Genomic DNA, 19,435 nt, shown 5'->3' with positions numbered 1-19,435 from the left:
CTCTTAAGCTCAATCCTTTTAATATACCCTATATAAAAATAATTCTGACATCCTTTTATTTTTACCACAGAATTTTTTTTTTTTTTTTTTTTTTTTTTTTTTTTTTTTTTTGTCAATTTAAAAACCAATCCAGACTTACACTGTCATTCAAAAAATAATAACTTCAGATGAAACTGTGTTATATTACTAAAATAATTTTTTTTAAATTTAAAGTAGCAGTTGATCTTTACATTATGGTAACTTGGCGATTTTTTGGCGAAAATTTGGCAACCAACTCTCCTACAGCAACCCTCTATTTTTTTTTTCCCCGCCGCCATTTTATCTTCACGAAGTAAAGACATGTTTCTTTTCTTTTTATCTACTGAACACTTCTTCGAACAATCTACTAGCCGAATTACACTTATGCTAGAAATTTTATCTAACAAAACTGCTTAATCATGACAAATATTCACTTCAAAATTGGGAAAAAGTGCACAATACCATACTCCTTACGCGTTTTTCAAAATAACACATACACATAAACCATGTACACGCCGACTTATTTATACTTAAAAAAACATCCCAGAATTGCACAAAAATGGCATTGTGCACACTCTTCACTATATCCATGTACGCTGCTTTTTTCTCATAAATTAGAAAAATTTCACGAAAATACATGACAATTTTCTCAATCTTTAAACCCGGTAAAAAGAACATATATGAAATTACCTGGTCGCGAAAAAGTATTTACCCTTTACAAATATGAACATTCCCACATATAAAATAAATAAAATATCCAAAAACTTTTACCTCTAAATCATCTATTGGTTGATCTTTACAATATGGTAACTGGTAGTTTGGCGACATTTTGGAGGCGATAAAGGTTACTACCTGGGACTTTGGTAATAATGTGAGCAGTACTCAGTTCCGATTACGCATTATTTTGTGTGAGGGAAATGAGAGATCATGGGATATGTCATGCGATATTAATGGATGAATTACGGTTCTTTAATCGGAAAAGGGGGGGAAATCTGAAAAAAATCTGGAAATTTTGTATTTGGCTTTATTCTGTGTTGTGTGAAACAGTGTTCGTGAATTTTTGGATCCCATGGCCGTAACTAAAGTGAATTCGAAATGGGTATTTAGTGGTATTGAAAAGGGTAGTAATAAATGTTTCTTTAAGGTTGTGCGAGATAAAGATGTTTTATTAAGTTATTTATTTTACCTGGTACCTTGCCGTGAAATATAAGTACGATTTTAAAGATCCTGAAACAGAAAGAAGAAAAGTTTATCGGACACGTATTCAAGATTCTGAAGAAGATTATTAGGTAAGTTAGTATTTTTAATTATTTGAGGATATTATTTTTATGCATTGTTCTAAATGTAAGGTGGAAGTAAAGGAATTTGGTATTATTGGGAAAATTGTTATTAGCAATGATTTAGTTTAAAGTAATTAGGATTGTAAGGTATTTTTTATTAATTTAATGTATGTGCTCATTTATATTTTAAGTAGTGTTTTTGAATTTAATTATATTTTAATTAAATGATAGTTATTTTGTGAATTTTATGTTTGTAGGAATTTGGTATACGTTTTAGTTGAAGTAAACGTGCATGGAAATAATTTAAATATTTGATACTAAGTATTTGTAATGATTGCGGTATGAATTCGTTGGTGACGTGTATAATGTAATAGATGATTTAGAGGTAAAAGTTTTTGGATATTTTATATGTGGAAATGTTCATATTTGGAAAAGGTAAATACTTTTTCGCGATCAGGTAATTTCATATATGTTCTTTTTACCGGGTTTAAAGATTGAGAAAATTGTCATGTATTTTCGTGAAATTTTTCTAATTTATGAGAAAAAAGCAGTGGACATGGATATAGTGAAGAGTGTGCGCAATGCCATTTTTGTGCAATTCTGGGATTTTTTTTAAGTAAAAATAAGTTGGCGTGTACATGGTTTATTTGTATGTATTATTTTGAAAAATGCGTAAGGAGTATGGTATTGTGCACTTTTTCCCAATTTTGCAGTGAATATTTGTCATGATTAAGCAGTTTTGTTAGATGAAATTTCTAGCATAAGTGTAATTCGGCTAGTAGATTGTTGGAAGAAGTGTTCAGTAGATAAAAAGAAAAGAAACATGTCTTTACTTCATGAAGACAAAATGACGGCGGGAAAAAAAAAATAGAGGGTTGCTGTAGGAGAGTTGGTCGCCAAATTTTCGCCAAAAAAACGCCAAGTTACCATAATATAAAGATCAACCAAGCCCACTTATGTAAAAAATCTGGTTTTAAAAATTTTCACACTAAAGTGTGCACACTCAATTTTCTGAAGAATTCAGCTTCTTGTTACATATAAAACTGTACATATCATGAAAAATCTTTTTGAAACATGCTCTTCAGTGCAATGTAAAACATCTCTGTCAAGTATGAAAACAATACAGGAAGAAGAGAAAACTGCAAATATATCATCATTTTCACAGTTATCTCCACGTTCGTTATTTTCTTAAGTAAATAAATATAATATGTATTTGGTATTCAAACTAATATTCTTTGTAATGAATAAAAATGCTTTCAAAACTTACACATAGAAAAATATGCAGTAAAACATAACAAAATATATGAAATTTAAATAATTCATTTTTGAAAAATTTATATTTAGCAATAAGAATCCGATACCTTTCTCCTTAGGATGAAGAAAGACATCTTGCAGAAGGAACTGAGTTGTATAAGATTATTAAAATAGTGCTCAGAATGAAACTACTAACATATATATTAATAAATTTACCGCTCATTAAGCTATACCTTTAGCTTATGTCTCCAGCGATTTCAATTGTGTAAAATCCTGAGTACTCAATTTTCTTATATCAAAAAACGAAACCTTTTCCATCATACATTTTTAATTAATATAAGTAACATGTTCCCTTAAATTTGTACCCAGAGGACTTCCCACACAAATTACTACTCCCATTTACATAAATGTACCTTCAATCAACAGCTAATAACAAAAACACATCATATACTCACAGTATTAAAGTGATCACATAGATCTTCCAGATTTTCACCAGACAGAACGAAACTCCTGCGAAAAGGAGTAGCCATATTCTCGCGCTAACTCCCTTATGTATGAGTATGACAAATAACCGATGAGTACCAATTCAACGCTTTGCGTGCGTCGCTGTTATCGATAAGGGATGAGTAAGAAATTTCGTAATAACGTCAGTGACTGGTGTCAACCAATCATTTTACTGGTATGGACTTTCAAGGAGGAACAACAACAACAAAAAAAAAAAAAAAAAAAAAAAAAAAAAATGAGTAGGAAGTCACGTGGCGTGAACGAAAACAGTTTGCTCTTGCTACATCTATTTCAGCGGAGTTGTAGTTCTAAGAACATACGGACGGCATATTTTCTCCAGTACGAAATCTTAGAGTGGAACCAGCTCTGTCCACTGGAAATAACTGTCTCCATCAGCTGTCTAGATTTACCTTGACTTTTTTAATTTTAATTACTGCCGAAAAGCTTCAAAACAGAATCACGACAACCTGAACAAAAAGACAATTTTATCCCCTTTTGCTCATCATTATTTATTAAAATTATCTTTATACTCTGTTCTTGATAGTGATTAAAGTTATTTTGTTCGTACTCTCATTTTGCTAATTAAAATAAAATGTGAATAATTAAAATGAAATGTGAATATGTATAAAATTGCTAGAACGAGGGATGTTTACCATTTTATTCTATTTAACTCACAGCAGTTTTCTTTTTAATTACACTTCTGAGAAAGCCATTGCAAGGGGGCGAGCAAAGAATTTATAATGGCCTACAAATTCTTTGGAGGCGAGATAGGGCAGCTGCGTAGGCCTCTGAATGTAAAATTGTGTTGGGCTAGAAAATGGAAGATATTTTTAGAATACGAAAACTTACTTTTTTAGATTAATTTATTTTTCGTTTATTCGAGTTTATTAAATTTTATTTTAATCCTGACTAGGCATTCTTTACCCCTATTAAATTATTGGTGCCATTTTTAAAGCTAGAGCAAATAAAAATAATTTGAGTCACTCTTTACTTTTTCTTTGAGTAGTACAAACACCGGAGTACCTGGTCTGTGGCGACCAAGGAGGTTAGAATGAATAGTCCAAGGGGGTCCTAACTTCCTTGGTGGCAACCTACCGCCATCGAGTAAATAGCTACTTTCGAATTTCCTGCGAAGTAGCAGAGGTGCTTCTAAATGCTGAGGATTGACAAAAATTCTAAGCATAAAAATACCGCGATCAGGCAGCGGTTCTCTTGCACAGAATGAAGAAATATTTTCACTTACTCCCGCCTGAACAATTTGGATTCCACCAGCAGCTATCGACAGCCAAGCAGCTCATAATAATCACAGAATTTGCCGGGGCTGCGCTTCACTCAAAGCTTAATGTTGTGCTGCTTATGCTTGATGTGGCCAAAGCTTTTGACCGCGTCTGGCATGAGGGGCTCATCTGTAAACTGATTGACCTGTAATTCGACCGAGAACTTATTCTACTTCTGCACTCCTTTCTATTGGATCGAACTTTTCATGTTGCAATTGGAAAAGCCACTTCAGGTGAATTTCCCATTTCCGCCAGTGTCCCTCAAGGTTCAACGGTTAGGCCAATTTTGTATTTATATTATGTGGCAGACTTCCCCAAGCCTCAAAACAGTGCATACATGCTAGCGTGTTATCCTGATAACACAGCTTTAGCTGTCAAATCAGCTAACATTAATCCTGCAATTCGGAAACTGCAAGAACAGATTCCTTTGACCGAAATTTGGTGCCGCTGCTTGAAGGTAGCCATTAATCGACAAAAATCTCAGCTCCTGATTATCAGAAGGAAAAAACGAAATGCTGCTCTGAAAAACAACCTGTTCTTCTTCGAAGAGCAGGTAGCTATTGTGAAATAGGCAAAATATCTCGGAGTTCTACTCAATGAACATCACACATGAAGTGATTATGTTAGAAAAAGGCACTCTGCGTCATGAACTACCTACACCCGGTCATTGGCAGACATTCGAGATTAGATCTGGCTAAGAAGAAATTGATTTATACGTTTACCATCCGACATATCCTTCTCCTGCCTGTTAACTTCATTTTGTAGTTAAATTAATCACTCGTCAAATGGTTGTAAAAGACAAACATTTATTTAAAGATAAATCTTAATAAACTACACGTAACGTATTCGTAAACGTACATAACATAACAAATGTACTTACTGCATCGTACCATTAAACATTTCAAGCGTACTTCATCTCGATGTATATTTTTAAAATTATAAATAGAACGACATCCAGAAATTAGCTAACATCGGAAGATGTTCTAAAGATCTGATAATAAAATTTGTACTCACAATTTTTATTAAGCAGGAGGAGTTATATATTTGTGTTCCAAAAGTCTAAATAAAATTAATTAATATTATCAAGTATGGCTTTTTATTGATAAGAACCGAATTTTCACTTCATTGAAAAAAGTGCAGGAAGATGAAATTTCATCTCAGCATGAAGACATATGTGCAAGTCACGTATGGTCAGGCTCCTGGGAGTTATCCTCATCCTGAGTTTAATCGCGTAGGAACATCGCATAATTTTTTTTCCACATAACGTAAGTAACACACAGAGCTGAGGGTAAAATCTCATTTCATCCGATGAGTAAGTCTTCGCATATACCTTTGGAGTTACTCCGAAAACAAAGTCCGTCTTGCAAAGGAGTCGATAGTATGGTAAAGATTTTGTGTGCCAGTACACATCATGGTCTCAGAAGTCTAGAAGCAAGAGTAACAGATGGGAAAAACGTCCGAAACAGACCGTAGGGTGGAACTAACTGGTTTTACGTGCACTATCCAATAAGCGACCTGGAAAGTAAGCACAATTCCTAGCAAATCAGGCATTGTGGGGGGCGGGGCCTAGTAAGACTGCATAACTTAACTGATATTACTGAACAGAATAAGATAAAATTAAGTTAAAAATTTAGTTTTCCACGTAAAATAGATCAAGGACTAAGATAAATTAGGGCCTAAAACAACTATTGAAAATTAAGGAAGCTAGAAAATACTTTGTTTAAATTTTTACATGAGAGAATATGAACAAGTTACCTGTTTAAATGGAGCAACACTGCACCTTGTCTTGTTCTGTTTCAGCTATCCTCGTAATTGTAATTCATGACCGGAATTGATACATTATTTACTTTCTCAATGTTTCTGAAAAACGTTTTTGCAATACATACACTTATTTTATTAACACTTAATTTCCTATGTATTGCCTCATTTCTAATAAACCTTTAGAAATTTGCCATTTGCCTAAGTGTAACATTTTGTGCTTGCTGTATTTTTAACATTCGAGTATCACAAATATAGCCCCAGACAAGAGGCGTATTTTTACTTCCTCCCTAAGAAACGCAACCCGCGACTAAATTTGGCGATTTACGAGGTCTTGGTGAAATTGTGTGGCTAGCGCATGCGCAGAGATGGACGAACTATCGTGATGATATGTCGTATTTAGCAGGACTGAAGAGAAAGGCTAGCTCATAGAGCGTCTCCCCCTGAAACAGGCAGTGAGGAATGATGACGTAGCAATGATGCCACTGAGCGCGGAGATGCAATTGACAACATAGAAATTAGCGTTTTAAATTTGAAGAATGAGCGTTTAAAATGAGCTGTGTGTGAAAGATAGCTATAATTTGGAAGAGACAATGTTATTGCAGTATGCATTTTACACTGAACATTACAAAATTTAATAGTACTTACTCAATTTTAAAATAATAGATAAAATGCGCTACTCTTAGCATAAAGTTCCTTTTTTTATTTGCAGGGATTTTTTTTTCTTTAAATGCCTGTTTGTTTCTAATCATTTATTTACCTGCATGTTAACTAAGAGAACTGTACTACTGCTGAAATAACTATAATAACAGCTATTTAAAATTAATCAAAAAAACAACCTTAAATTGGCATAGTTTTAAACGTGTATGGTTATATATGGCAAAATTTCTGCTAATCTAAGTTTGAGTTTCAGCCTAATTGTAAATTTTACATTAGCATATTTTTCTCCCGATTCATTATAATAACATATATTTTTTTTTTAAATAATTTTGTAACTTAGGCTTACATCAATATTTCATTTAAATAAATACGTGTAAGATTGTTATCTTAATTTAGACAAAACAACTTTACTCACAGTACCTAAAATAATTATTTAATTTTTCAAAAGTGGGGGTTAAGGGGGCAGGTCTTCTTATGCCAATTACTTTAATATTATACTTTATATATATTTTATCTAGAATGCTAAGCTAGCACAAAATCGAATCAATAATAACAGAGGATACAATAAAAATAACTGTAACAATAACTTAACAGAATTAGTTCTCATTTGAAATATGCTTTACGCTATTAACTTTTAAAATGCAATCTAGAAATATTTCAAATCAAAACATATTATATATACTTACTTTTTGTCTCTCGTTTCCCTTGACCATTAAATAATTTGGTTTTAGTTTGCGACACAATTTAATTCTCTTTAATAATATCAACATTTAAAACAGTTCCATCTTCTAAAACAAATCCTTTATCTAAAAAGTGGTTTCTCAGTAATTTGAGCCCACCAGAGGCCGAGCGGTAAAGTCGCTGAACACTGGTAGTTCGGTCCGAGGTTCGAATCCCGCGAACGGGCTGGCTGCATGGGCGTTTTCGTGGTTTTCCCCATGTGTAACGTGTATACGAGCCAGTTTCCCTTAGAAAGTCCTCAACGAAGGCATCTCTCCCCTTAGGCAGATAGCCCTAGTGTGCTTTGTCATAATTAAATACACCAACACTCAGTAATTTGAGGCAGTGCGCTAAATCTGCAAAAACCCATATTTTTTTCGTTTGGAATACTGGATTTGGAAAATGAGAACTATTAATCGAAATCTGTAACTCTTTCCACAAAGTAGTAGATCCTCCTAAATCAGACACTATTGCTTTCACTTCTACTCTAGATCATTGAATATGTCTTATGAGTGAAAAAAGAAGTTCTTTCTTCATTGGAGTGTTAAAATAAAAAAATATTGGTTGTTTCCACTGCGGAATGAGACCTCTGATTAAAACAAACTGCACTTTTTGAAAAGGACCGATTTTGGTCCAGTTTAGATTCATAGCAGAGTTTAGAATCTATGGGCATTTCGTCGAAACTGAGAACGCATATTTTTTCTACAGAATTCAAATATTGGCATCTTTCCTTCATTACAGCAAGAACATCACTCTGAATTCCTGGGCTACATGAAAATTTAGCGTACCATCTCTTTAATGTGCTAGTGCTAGGTAAAGGAATTCCCATTTTTTCTTTCCAAAAATCGTAGCTTTTAGATGACAGAGCTCTTATGACAATGCAACGTGAAATATCTTCACTAGTCCACCGGATTTTTTCCTTCTTTTCTAGCAATGCGTTAATCTGCGTCTTTGTAAAAATATGCTTTAGACGTTTTTCCAAAGTCTCCGATGTGTTCTGTTTTTTTCCTAAATTTCGCTGTTTGGGATTTTAATTTCTGAATTTCCGATACAAATTTCTTTCTAGATGTCGTCTACCTTCTTTGTCGCTGAGCAAACATTCTAAAATCTTTCTTTTCTCTATTTTTCAATATTTTATTACAATTTTCTAAGGATATTATTTTGTTCTCCAAATTATCAATACATTCTTGTTTATCTTTACACTTAGGGCACTCAGGGATATTGTCACATAGGGCATTGTCACTTGTGAGTTTTATTTCAAAATCATTCACATTTGATTTATTATTGTCAGCTTCAATTTCGTTCTCGGCCTCAAAATAAATTTTCTTTGGGCTTAATTCGTGTAGTCTTTCAAAAGCACTCTGCATTAGTTTTTTCAAATGTCTCCGATTTCTTGGTGTTATTTTGTTTACTGCACACGATAAATTTACTTTCGGCACAGCATTGCATTTCAACAGTTTCTTTTGCGGCAATCCAAGCAAGCGATTTCTCATGTCATCTTCATAATCACTGCACAGAAAATGTTCGCTGCAAATTCTTGCGTTTTTCACATTATTAGAATCCTGTCTTCGACATTTATGTATCCATTCTTTCGTCAAAAGCAAATTGTCCTTGGGGAAAGCATGAAATACAATATCTCTTCCTTTCGTATTTCTATAAGTGTTACGGCACGTTGCTACAGCACAAGAAGCCATATTACATAAAGGATACTTTAAATATAGAATTTAAAAGGAAAACTGACTAAAACTATATATACACAAATTATTTTAAATATTTGCATTATTAGAAAACAAATATGTATGATTAAAATTAATTTGGGATATGCGATCTCCAGAAAATCGTCTCGCAACTGAATGAAACTACAGTTTAAAGGCGCGAAATCAGAGCAGGTGCAACAGAGATACGTCAGATGACTTCCGGTTCCCCCCCCTCAATGAGACTCGCGTCGGCGAGGAGTCGAACAAAGGAATGACCTAGCCCTTCTATTTATCCCTGGGATTTAGTAGCGTGATACTTGATCGCTGATATTTCGTAATGGCGGGTGATATGTAATTTTGCATGTGTCAAACATAATTAAGGAAGCAGCAAACTTCATATGTGATTAGGGAGGGGTATTAAATAAAGAAAGATGGCGGTTCATTTTTCAACAGAGTATACTTATGGTGCTTTTTTTATGGCTTGACTACGTGTCGAGCTATTGGCAGTTACTAGCACTACATGTGGTTAGCGTGGTCGCATTACAGTCAACATAAATATTAAGTACACACGAAAAAAAAAACGCCTTCAGCTGAGCATGAGCTTATACGCTATGACAGCAATGCAGGCAGAAGTGCTTTTTTTTTCGGCTTATGGAATGCTGCAGTTGTACGTTACCATGTCTCAGCACCTATGTTATTACATCGTTTCTGTAAATTTGTGGGATTTAGTAAACCATGATATTTAATAATGATTATATTTGGTTGAAAGGGAACAATAAAATAATAATAATTCTTTCTAATTTAATAATGACTATTCTTAGTTTAGCCTATAAGTTAATAATTTATTCATTCTAACAGTTTTTATTTAACTCATTTCATCTTCCTTTGCTTCCGTTGTCTAGTTTGTAACATATACAAACACTTGCCAAGTGTGATATATTTTCCTTTATATATATATATATATATGGTGACATATCATGAGTGGCATTATATTCAAAATATGTATTTAAGTTTTAAAGGAAAATTCAATCTGAGAAATATTTTATCATGTAAGAAATGTTAATCAGAAGTAACATAGTTAGGTAATATATTTTAAAAGATCATTTTAAGTAATTATTACATTTATAAGTGTTAAGTTTATTTTAGATTTTAACATATACTTGAGTAATTGATTATTACTATCCCTTTAATAACAGATTTAAATAAATTATAAATATGTCTTTTCTTACTTAGACATAAGTAATAAGTAATTATCATTTCTGTAACTTTTTCTTCATTAAGAGACTGTTAGTTTTCACATAATAAGACACAAAAAGTATATTTTATAACTCATAATGATAGTGTTCCATTTAAAAACTGTTATTAGAAATGTTGGTACTTTTTTCTGTTATATGGGCACTGCAAAAAACAGTTTTAAAATATGTGATAACTTGCTGAAGATAGCAACAGTGTGATCAGTCATCTTGGTTTTATGAGTGAACTGAGCCAAATATTCATGTGTTATTATTTGTTTATTACACTTTATTATTCTCATTAAATAAATATAATTTACATGCCGTACAGCTTGGGTTGTGCATTTTTCCAATACTAACCGTAGTCTTTGTGCATTGGACTGCAATATATAAAGCATTTGTAATGAAATCTAGAAAATGTTCCTTTTGATGTCATTTCAAAACAGAAGATGCATTTAATTTCCCAGTCCTCTATGAAAACATGCAGAACCTATTCATTGGGCCCTGTTTGACATTCTCCTTCTGAGCATATGCCACACAAATTTAAAAAATTATGCACGATGTTCCTCCGATTTAATTTAATGTCTGCTGGACTTGTTTTGGGCTGTGCTAAGCAGCATTTCGTAAACAACAAAATGTTGTTCAGACCATGAACATCCTTGAAAAAGAAACTGTCATTGCAATGTTTTATATCCTGTATAGCATGGCTTTATACTGACTGCTGTTAGAGATATAGTACAAAGTCAAAGATCTAGAATATTCGTGACATTGGCAATTTCAGATTTGGGATTTTGCTGCATATTAGATCTTAAGTTTAAATCCAGTAAGATGTTAATTATAAAATTAAAAATATGAAATGGTGATTTATGAAATAACAAAGTATGAAGAACCTAAAGGGAATCAAAATGTACAAAAAGGAAAAGCTCAATATTTATTTGTTTGCTTTATTAAGCATTTATTTCAATATAACTTGTTTAATGTTTTGTGCTAACACTTTCTCTTTAATTCTATAGATAGAAATTCTTGTTCAATAGCAAAGTTGCCTGGGATTTACAAACAAAATGAGGAGGAAGCAGTGAAATTACTACAGAATAAATGGATTCCTCATAGCTAAAAATTTTGTAAAAATAATCCTGAAATGATACGTTTCACCAATTACGATACATCAAAATAACGTTTCAATCTTAGATCTTGCCCAGAAAAAAGTCTCAGATCTTGCACTTGGTTTGAACGATCGCATCTCAATTTCCTCCGAGCTGTAAAATTTATGTACCATTGGTACCATGGACTGACCTCAGTTGAGTTTTGTAATATGCAATACAGTTGTTGATTGGAACAATTAAATGCGGAAATATTTTTAACCCTTTTATATCTAGGTATGTCTCATGCTTGTTTCTAAAGTCTGTTAATAAATGTTATTTTATCAAATCTTAGTTAATTTCTCATTTAAACTACAACAGTGCACAATCCTAAATATTGGAAATTATTTCTTACAAATTTTAATTTTTATGAAAATTGTTAAAAAATATATAGAAGCATTTATCATGCCAGCAAATGGGAATTAATGGCAATCGTATGGGAATTCTTAATCGGCATAAGATTTACAATATAGAAGCAATTACTGCAAGAGAAAAATTATTTCTGATGTGTCAGCTAAGTAATTTGACAATTCTAGCATTTAAATATTAATTACATTGGCGAAATGACAATTTTATGTGCTACCTCTCTTGCAAGAAATATGTCTCATTTTAAAAGCATGAAAATATTTTAAGACTTGTTTTTAATATTTTCCCCTCTTATTATACAACAAGGATTATATAAACCATAAGTTTGGCATATTGTTGCTATTTTAGGTTATGTGCTGTTAATATGCACTACGCACTTACAATAAATAATTATCTTAGAATTTAAAGTTTGAAAATTATGGCAATTATTTTAATCAATAGCGTCAAGCTGATATGATTACAGAGCAATTTTCAAATTTTAATTAAAATTAGATATTTCAATACATAATGAAAGTAATCTTTCAGTGAAAATTTTTATAAACAAAATGTTATAAAGCAAAGAACCATTTACTATTAATTTAAATGGGAAAAGGTTCTCGGACTACAAAACAAACCTTTCAAATTATATTAAAAAAATTAAAACTACTGAAATGTAAAATGATGCAATAAATATATAGTCTAATTAGTAATATATTTATTATTAATTAGCCCTTAAAATTTAAAAGTGAAGCAAGTGCATTATAATTACAGTTGTTTGAGTACAGATTGTATTTGGTTTCTTGAGTTGTCAAAGGTCCGATCTAAGGAAGAACAAGGATCATTTAGCAGTATTTTAGTATTATTTTAAGTGTGTACTGTTCCTATGATTTCTATGCCTGTTTGCTCATAGTACTGGCAATTCAAGTTTATATTGTGTCAAGGTTTGCACAAAATATTAAAAATAACATATTCGATATACAAAAATTCGTTTTCATGCATGATCAAAGTATTTTGAAAAAACTGTCTTAGATCAGTATGTTTTCTTAAAATTACGTCTTTCATTTTTGCAGTCATTACATTAAATAAGAATGCTAAATAATAATTTACTAAATCAAACTAATTTAACTAAATCAAAAATTACTATGTGTTATTAATTGCTTCAACATTAAATTAATTTATTATTAAATAATCAATTCGTTAAGTGATTTTTTCCTTCTATCGTGTCTGAATAATTTTATATTCTGAAGCTGTCATTTCAATATACATATAGAAACTATAAATTTATTCATTATTCCATAATGAAATGGATGAATTACGAAATATGAGGTACTGAATATCACGAAAAGTAATAAACATATTGCCCATTAGGTAGAACAATTCTATGTTCAGATACATGTTTATGAGACTGATTTATCGTCATTCCACAGAAGAGTCCATGTGGTTTTTTACGTGGGCATTCTGGAGAGCGCGCTAACAATTATTGTTATTTTCATTCGCGATTTGGTAATAATGCACGAAAATGTCGAGAACATTGTTCTTTTTCTCAGAATACTACGGCCCAGGAAAACTAGTAGTAGCGGCTATCGATCGAAACTCGTCGGTAATTGCGCATTCATGTCGTTTACATGTTTACGATAACAGATTAAATTTAAAATTTTTGATCGATTCGGGCTCGGATGTCTCATACGTGCCACCGACTTCTAAGTTTAAGAAAATGCATCCTGATTCGCTACAATTATTTGCCACGAATAATTCGAGAATTTCTACAAAATTGTTAAATGTGAATTTAGGACTGAAACGAAACTTTTCTTGGAAGTTTTTAATCGCCGAAGTACCAGTGCCTATAATAGGAGCCGATTTTTTATGACATTTTGATCTTTTAATCGATTTAAAACGAGGTAGGCTCATCGATAACACTACGAAATTAACTCGAATTGGTTCTCTCTCCGATTCTGAAAATTATTTTTCGGTAAAGCTAATATCGGGTGATTCACCGTAACGCACAATCTTGATTTTAGAATTTATTGAAGTTAAAATCTGATTTGGGCAGAGCAAAACATAGTACGGTTCACTACATCGAAACAAACGGTCCTCTTGTGCATAGTAAACCGCGTAGGTTAAGCCCTAAGTTATACGAAGCAGTAAAAAAAGAATTCCAATTTATGATGGATCAAGGTATTTGTAGACCATCCAAATCGGCATGGTCATCACCTCTTCATGTAGTTTCTAAACGTTTGGGCGATATACGGCCAGTAGGAAACTATCGAAAATTAAACGGATGCACCGAACCCGATAAATATCCTATCCCGCATTTACAAGACTTTAATAATGCACTTAGCGGAAAGAAAATTTTTTCAAAAATCGATATCGTTCGGGCATATCATCATATACCAATTCATCCAGATCATATACCGAGAACTGCAGTTTGAACCCCAAATGGTCTTTTTGAATTTCCGTTTTTAAATTTCGGACTGTGCGAAGCAGCTCAAACCTTTCAAAGGTTTATGAACGAAATTCTTGGAGATGTAAAATTTGCCTATGTCTACTTAAATGATATTATGATATTTAGTGATACAGAAGACGATCATAAATCTCACTTACGTACTGTTTTTGAAAGATTAACTTCATATGGATTGACAATTAACCCTTCGAAATGTGCTTTTGGCGTTCTCGAAATATCTTTCTTAGGACATTTAATTAATAAAGATGGTACCAAGCATCTGACGAGCAAAGGTGAACCGCTACTCAACTAATCACTCCCTAAAACGGCTAAAGATTTGCAGAGATTTTTAGGATTAAGTTCTTTCTCAGACATTTCCTTCAATACGTGAGAAAGACATTTCCTTCAATACGTTTCCTTTTTGTTCCTATTTATTATGAATTTCTTTGTTATCACAAGCGCATAAAAAGTAAGCGAAGAACATAGAATATACTTAAATTTAATAAAAAATAAAACCTGATTTTCAACATTCATTTATTGAGATAATCTAATAAACATACATAACGGCGATATTTAAAAAAAAAAAAACGCGAATTACAGTGTTTGGAAACTAAATACCAAAGAAAAGTAATAAAAGTGAAATTTGCAATCATTAAAAAATATTTAGTGTTTTTTAATATTACACAAATATCACATAATTATAGATTACAATATTTTGTAGTAATGCTAATATTTCCTTAACACTACTTTTTCGATCATACATTTCATGCACTTTAAAAATCATTAACCTTTTCTGCATACTATAGAATGTGCATTATTGTTAATTTTAATGGTTCTTGTTATTACATATATCTAATTCATCTTCAGCAGTCATATTAAATACTGGCACCAGTCCAATAACTTTTTGTATTTTGAAACTAATGAACATGCCATAACAGCTTGAATTGTTGTTGCTTCTGCATTGATTGCATTTTCTGCAAAACCAGAAAATGCCTTACCGTTGTATGCTATTTTTGGTTTCACATGAGTTAATTCTAGGCACCAACACAATAATCGCTTAATATGAATGATATACGATATAGCACTTAGGACGTTATAACCGAATCGCTAACCCGTCTATCCAAATATTGCACCGCTGAAAACAATGAAGATTGGAGAACACCAACTACGGAAACACATAAAACACGAAACAGAACACTATTTCACGAACACTATATTCACAATTAGCATTGTAGCACGTTGCTTTTGATATTTTCTACATGATTTATCAAAACATTTGGTATTTTCTTATAGAGCATATAACGTTGCGCGCCTCTAACTAGCACGCAACCTAGAGGTGACTGTGAAAGCTTGTATAAACCACAGAGTCTTATAAAGGGTTTAAGTCCCTTTTTATTCAACGTAATAAATTACAATGGCGTCCTCTTGACGCTTACAGACTGTGCCCACTAGGCAGTCAAATAAAAATAATAACCTGAAAAAGAAAGTAAAGACAAGCTTCTAACTACGAGGCTCTCTAAAATAACTAACTCACCGCGTTTTACAAATGCCGCAGCTAATTCAGCAGACTTGAAGCTCACTGGAACAATTGCAACTACTTCCCGCCAAGCACATAGGCCGCAACGCGGGGTTCTTCAATTCTCGATAACTACCTCCGCGCTCGCTAAGTAAGAATAACTCTCTCCCCGAACTCGTTTCCTTCTATTTAAATCATACTACTTCCGCTGATAATTTGAATCCTTGCGCGTTCTACTAAAATTTACATATTCTGGCATTGGCAGTTCCAGGGGAAAGTAAGGATTGACAGGAAAGATAGTTTAAACTTAAAATAAATGTTAGTTAAAATAAATATAAACCCTACAAGCAGATATTCATAAACAAAGTAATCACAAATTCAGCATTTCTACGGTGATTTATCCTCACTCACTGAAGGCAGTTGAAGTAAGTAGATAGGGACAGAACAATGATAAGATTCACAGTGCGTTCTTTGATTGACAGTGCATTACATTTACTTTTAATATAAGCAATGTTATTTATATCAGTCATTACTTGATTCAATTTCAAACATGAAGTGAGTCTTTTCAAATGCCTTACAGTTGGCATCTTTACCAAAGTACTTGAAATAACTGCTGGAATCTCAAGCAATTACGCAGTTACTTGATTAATTTGGCAGGTAGCCAAAGCGCGCAAGCCTCGAGCTCAGATGTTCGTTTATATAATCATCCAATAAATAATATAGATGGAATGTCAATCGGCCGAACAGAATTCAGTGTAACGTTTTTAGCTATTTATTCGATTGCATTAAATCTTTCGACGGTTCTTCTGATAATATAATAGAATCTTTTTAAATGGCCTAGAGAAATTATTTCAAACGAATAGAATTACGAACAATGTTCAAAAGATTATATTTACAAAAAAAAAAAAAAAAAAAAAAAAAAAAAAAAAAATATTTATCGGGCTCGCTAAAACATATGTAATGCCAATGTCGCCAAATCCCGAGTGTACCGTATACTAAGATTAAACCAAGCATTTTTGAATACGTAAAAACATAACAAACAGTTCAGAATTTTATAGAGAATGAATTTCGTGCTTTTATTCACAGTTTCTCTAATTTTTATGTCAACTTTTATTAGTAATTTATCAAAGCCATTAATTTTGTCGTTTTCCATTAAAAGTATTAATATTTCTTTCTCCTTTTCCATTAATTTTTCCGTTCTGCTTCTCCTGACTGTCGGTGAGTTTTCCGTCATATATATTGGACAGCCATTAAATATGCATCGTCTTTTAACATTGGACGTTTTCTCGGAATTTTTAAAATCGCTCCATTTTTATCCGTGAATACATCTTTACGCACAATCATATCTTCGCGAAAATTGTACTTTTTGCTCTGTATGCGGTAAAATATTGCATATTATGTCAGCATATTAATTGCAATAAATTCGTCCTTCAAAAATAATAAATAAAAACATATTTGGGCAGTGAAATAATTGCTAACATGTGATTTGCATTGATTTAGGAAATGTGACTTTTTAAAATATATAAAATGCATAACTTACTTTATAGATTAGTTTCATTTTGAAATATTTTGCTATAATATTTATAAAATATATTTTAAGTATTAATTATTTTAACAAAATTTTAAACAATAATTTAGCACGTATTTTTAGTACTAATTAAATTTAATAAATCAAAAGTATTTATATTTCATTGGATGAATCTACCTTAGATTAATATATTTAGATGAAATAAAGTAATGAAAAATTGCAAAATAAATCTTATGCGGACTTCAGATTCTTGAAAGGGCAGATTTAGTCTCTTTTCATTCTAAAAGTAACGCTGATGAACTATGAAAAAAGTGCTAAAACGACCACGTTTAAAAGCGGTTATATCATGACGTTTCAGCAACATCGACAAATTGCCAAGATGCAACAGCAAATATTTTGCGTCTTTGCAACGTTGTAAATGCGTCGTAAAAGTTACCACGACCACTTTGCAACGTCGTGTGCTACTTAGGCTCTTTGTTGTAAAGATTCATCTAGATTAAATTAACAAGTTTTTAAAAGTTTACATTGTAAAATATAGTATTTTCACATTATTAAATCAAAACATAAAACTGAAATCATATAAAAAGCGAAATTAATTTTGGATAATATAGAAATAATAAATAATTCACGTAACTAGATCTTTGGATATCTTATTTCGTGTAACTGGAACTCCTCTCTCTTTTGACATTTATGTTAAACGAGCATGAATACGTGTATCTCATGTTTACTTTAAAACATATTTTTCGAATCCTAAGGTTTGCTTTGTAAAATCTTATTGAAACAATTCCAAATGCCCAAGTCAAAAAAGTTTTCTGATTTCATTCTTTGTTTGCAGGAATTTGCGGATAGCAAAGAATTTTCCTTGATTTTTCTTGCTCTTCAACAAAGTTCTGAGGTACGCGCGAGTAACACGTGCCTACAAAAGTATAGATAACATTACTTAGAAAAGCAGCAATCGTAATTGAGATAGGCATATACCATTAAGAATGAGATTTAATAAGGAGAAGTAGCATAGATACATAATAATGGCTTAAAAGAGAATACAGCCCCAACTCAGACACGGATGCCGAAGTTTATGTATTACGTTGAAGGCACAATTCTGGAGTAGTTAAAGAAATCACTTGCTCATCAGAGGGGAAGGTTCCGAGAAGGCCTGGGATATTTTTGCCATAAATAAGCACGATGTTAGCAAATTTAACGTTTCGCTCAGTTTTGTGAACATTTTTATTTTCTTTGTTTTACGCTTGTAAAAAAAAAAAAAAAAAAAAAAAAAAAAAACTTTTTTTCTGCGGCAGGCGCGGATAATCGGGAGTCTACTGTATTTCAGTTTTTATTTCCATCCCGTATTCAACATTATTTAGTGGCGCCATCTAAGATGAATCCTCTGAATTAATTCTTGAAAACTTTACATTTAAGTATGTATTTTCAAAGTTTAAATTTCTACAATTTGATTTTCAAGCAGGAAATATACGGATCTCGGAAACTATCATGATACTAAAGGTGTAGTATACTTGATAAGACTTTTATTTTAAGAGCCATTTAGATATTTCTTATTCATATCTACCGAAGATATGAATTTGTATTTCTTCAGTTATCTTTAATAATTATCTTGCAAATGCATTTGTTTTAGATATTTAATCATTAATAGAGATATGCGGCAAGTCACGAGATTTTCAACGATAGCTTTAAGCTTTTAGAACAATTGAGCTAATTTGTATTTATCTGAAATTTTAAAACCTTAGTAAACTATCTGAAATGAATAATGCAATAATATTATCAGAACTTATGTTCGTTAGAGGTTGTCAATTAATTGGTATGGATTTTCAGAAATGATAAGAAACTAAAAGCTATCTGATTTCCAAGCATGCTTGGTTTCAAAAGGGTACGTTTGTTTCCTTGATTACATCTGAAAGAAATTTCAGATAAATAGCAAACTGCTTTTAACGTTAGTCATTTTTTATATAAATCGGTTATTGTTGAAATCAATATATTTCTGATCTAAAGTTACAGGAGCTTAGACGGCTTTCTTTTTCTGTTTCTTGGGGCTCACCAGCGGCCGAGCAGTAA

The 19,435-nt window shown here is 32.0% G+C and overlaps 1 protein-coding gene across 1 annotated transcript in view; it reads right to left on the bottom strand.

Moving 5' to 3' along the window:
• Nucleotides 1–3,211, bottom strand: part of Fim (plastin-2 fimbrin) — a 64,531-nt gene extending 61,320 nt beyond the window's left edge. The window contains exon 1 of the mRNA XM_035368576.2: nucleotides 3,008–3,211. Within this exon, the coding sequence (XP_035224467.2) occupies nucleotides 3,008–3,082 (75 nt within the window). The 5' untranslated portion in view covers nucleotides 3,083–3,211. The remainder of the gene's footprint in view (nucleotides 1–3,007) is intronic.
• Between the last annotated feature and the right edge of the window lie 16,224 nt (nucleotides 3,212–19,435).

The sequence above is a fragment of the Stegodyphus dumicola genome, chromosome X1 (genome assembly GCF_044657685.1).
Source record: "Stegodyphus dumicola isolate Sdum_Otavi_A_Nest chromosome X1, ASM4465768v1".
In the NCBI taxonomy this organism is placed as follows: Eukaryota; Metazoa; Arthropoda; class Arachnida; order Araneae; family Eresidae; genus Stegodyphus; species Stegodyphus dumicola.
This window is presented reverse-complemented; position numbering and strand designations above follow the sequence as displayed.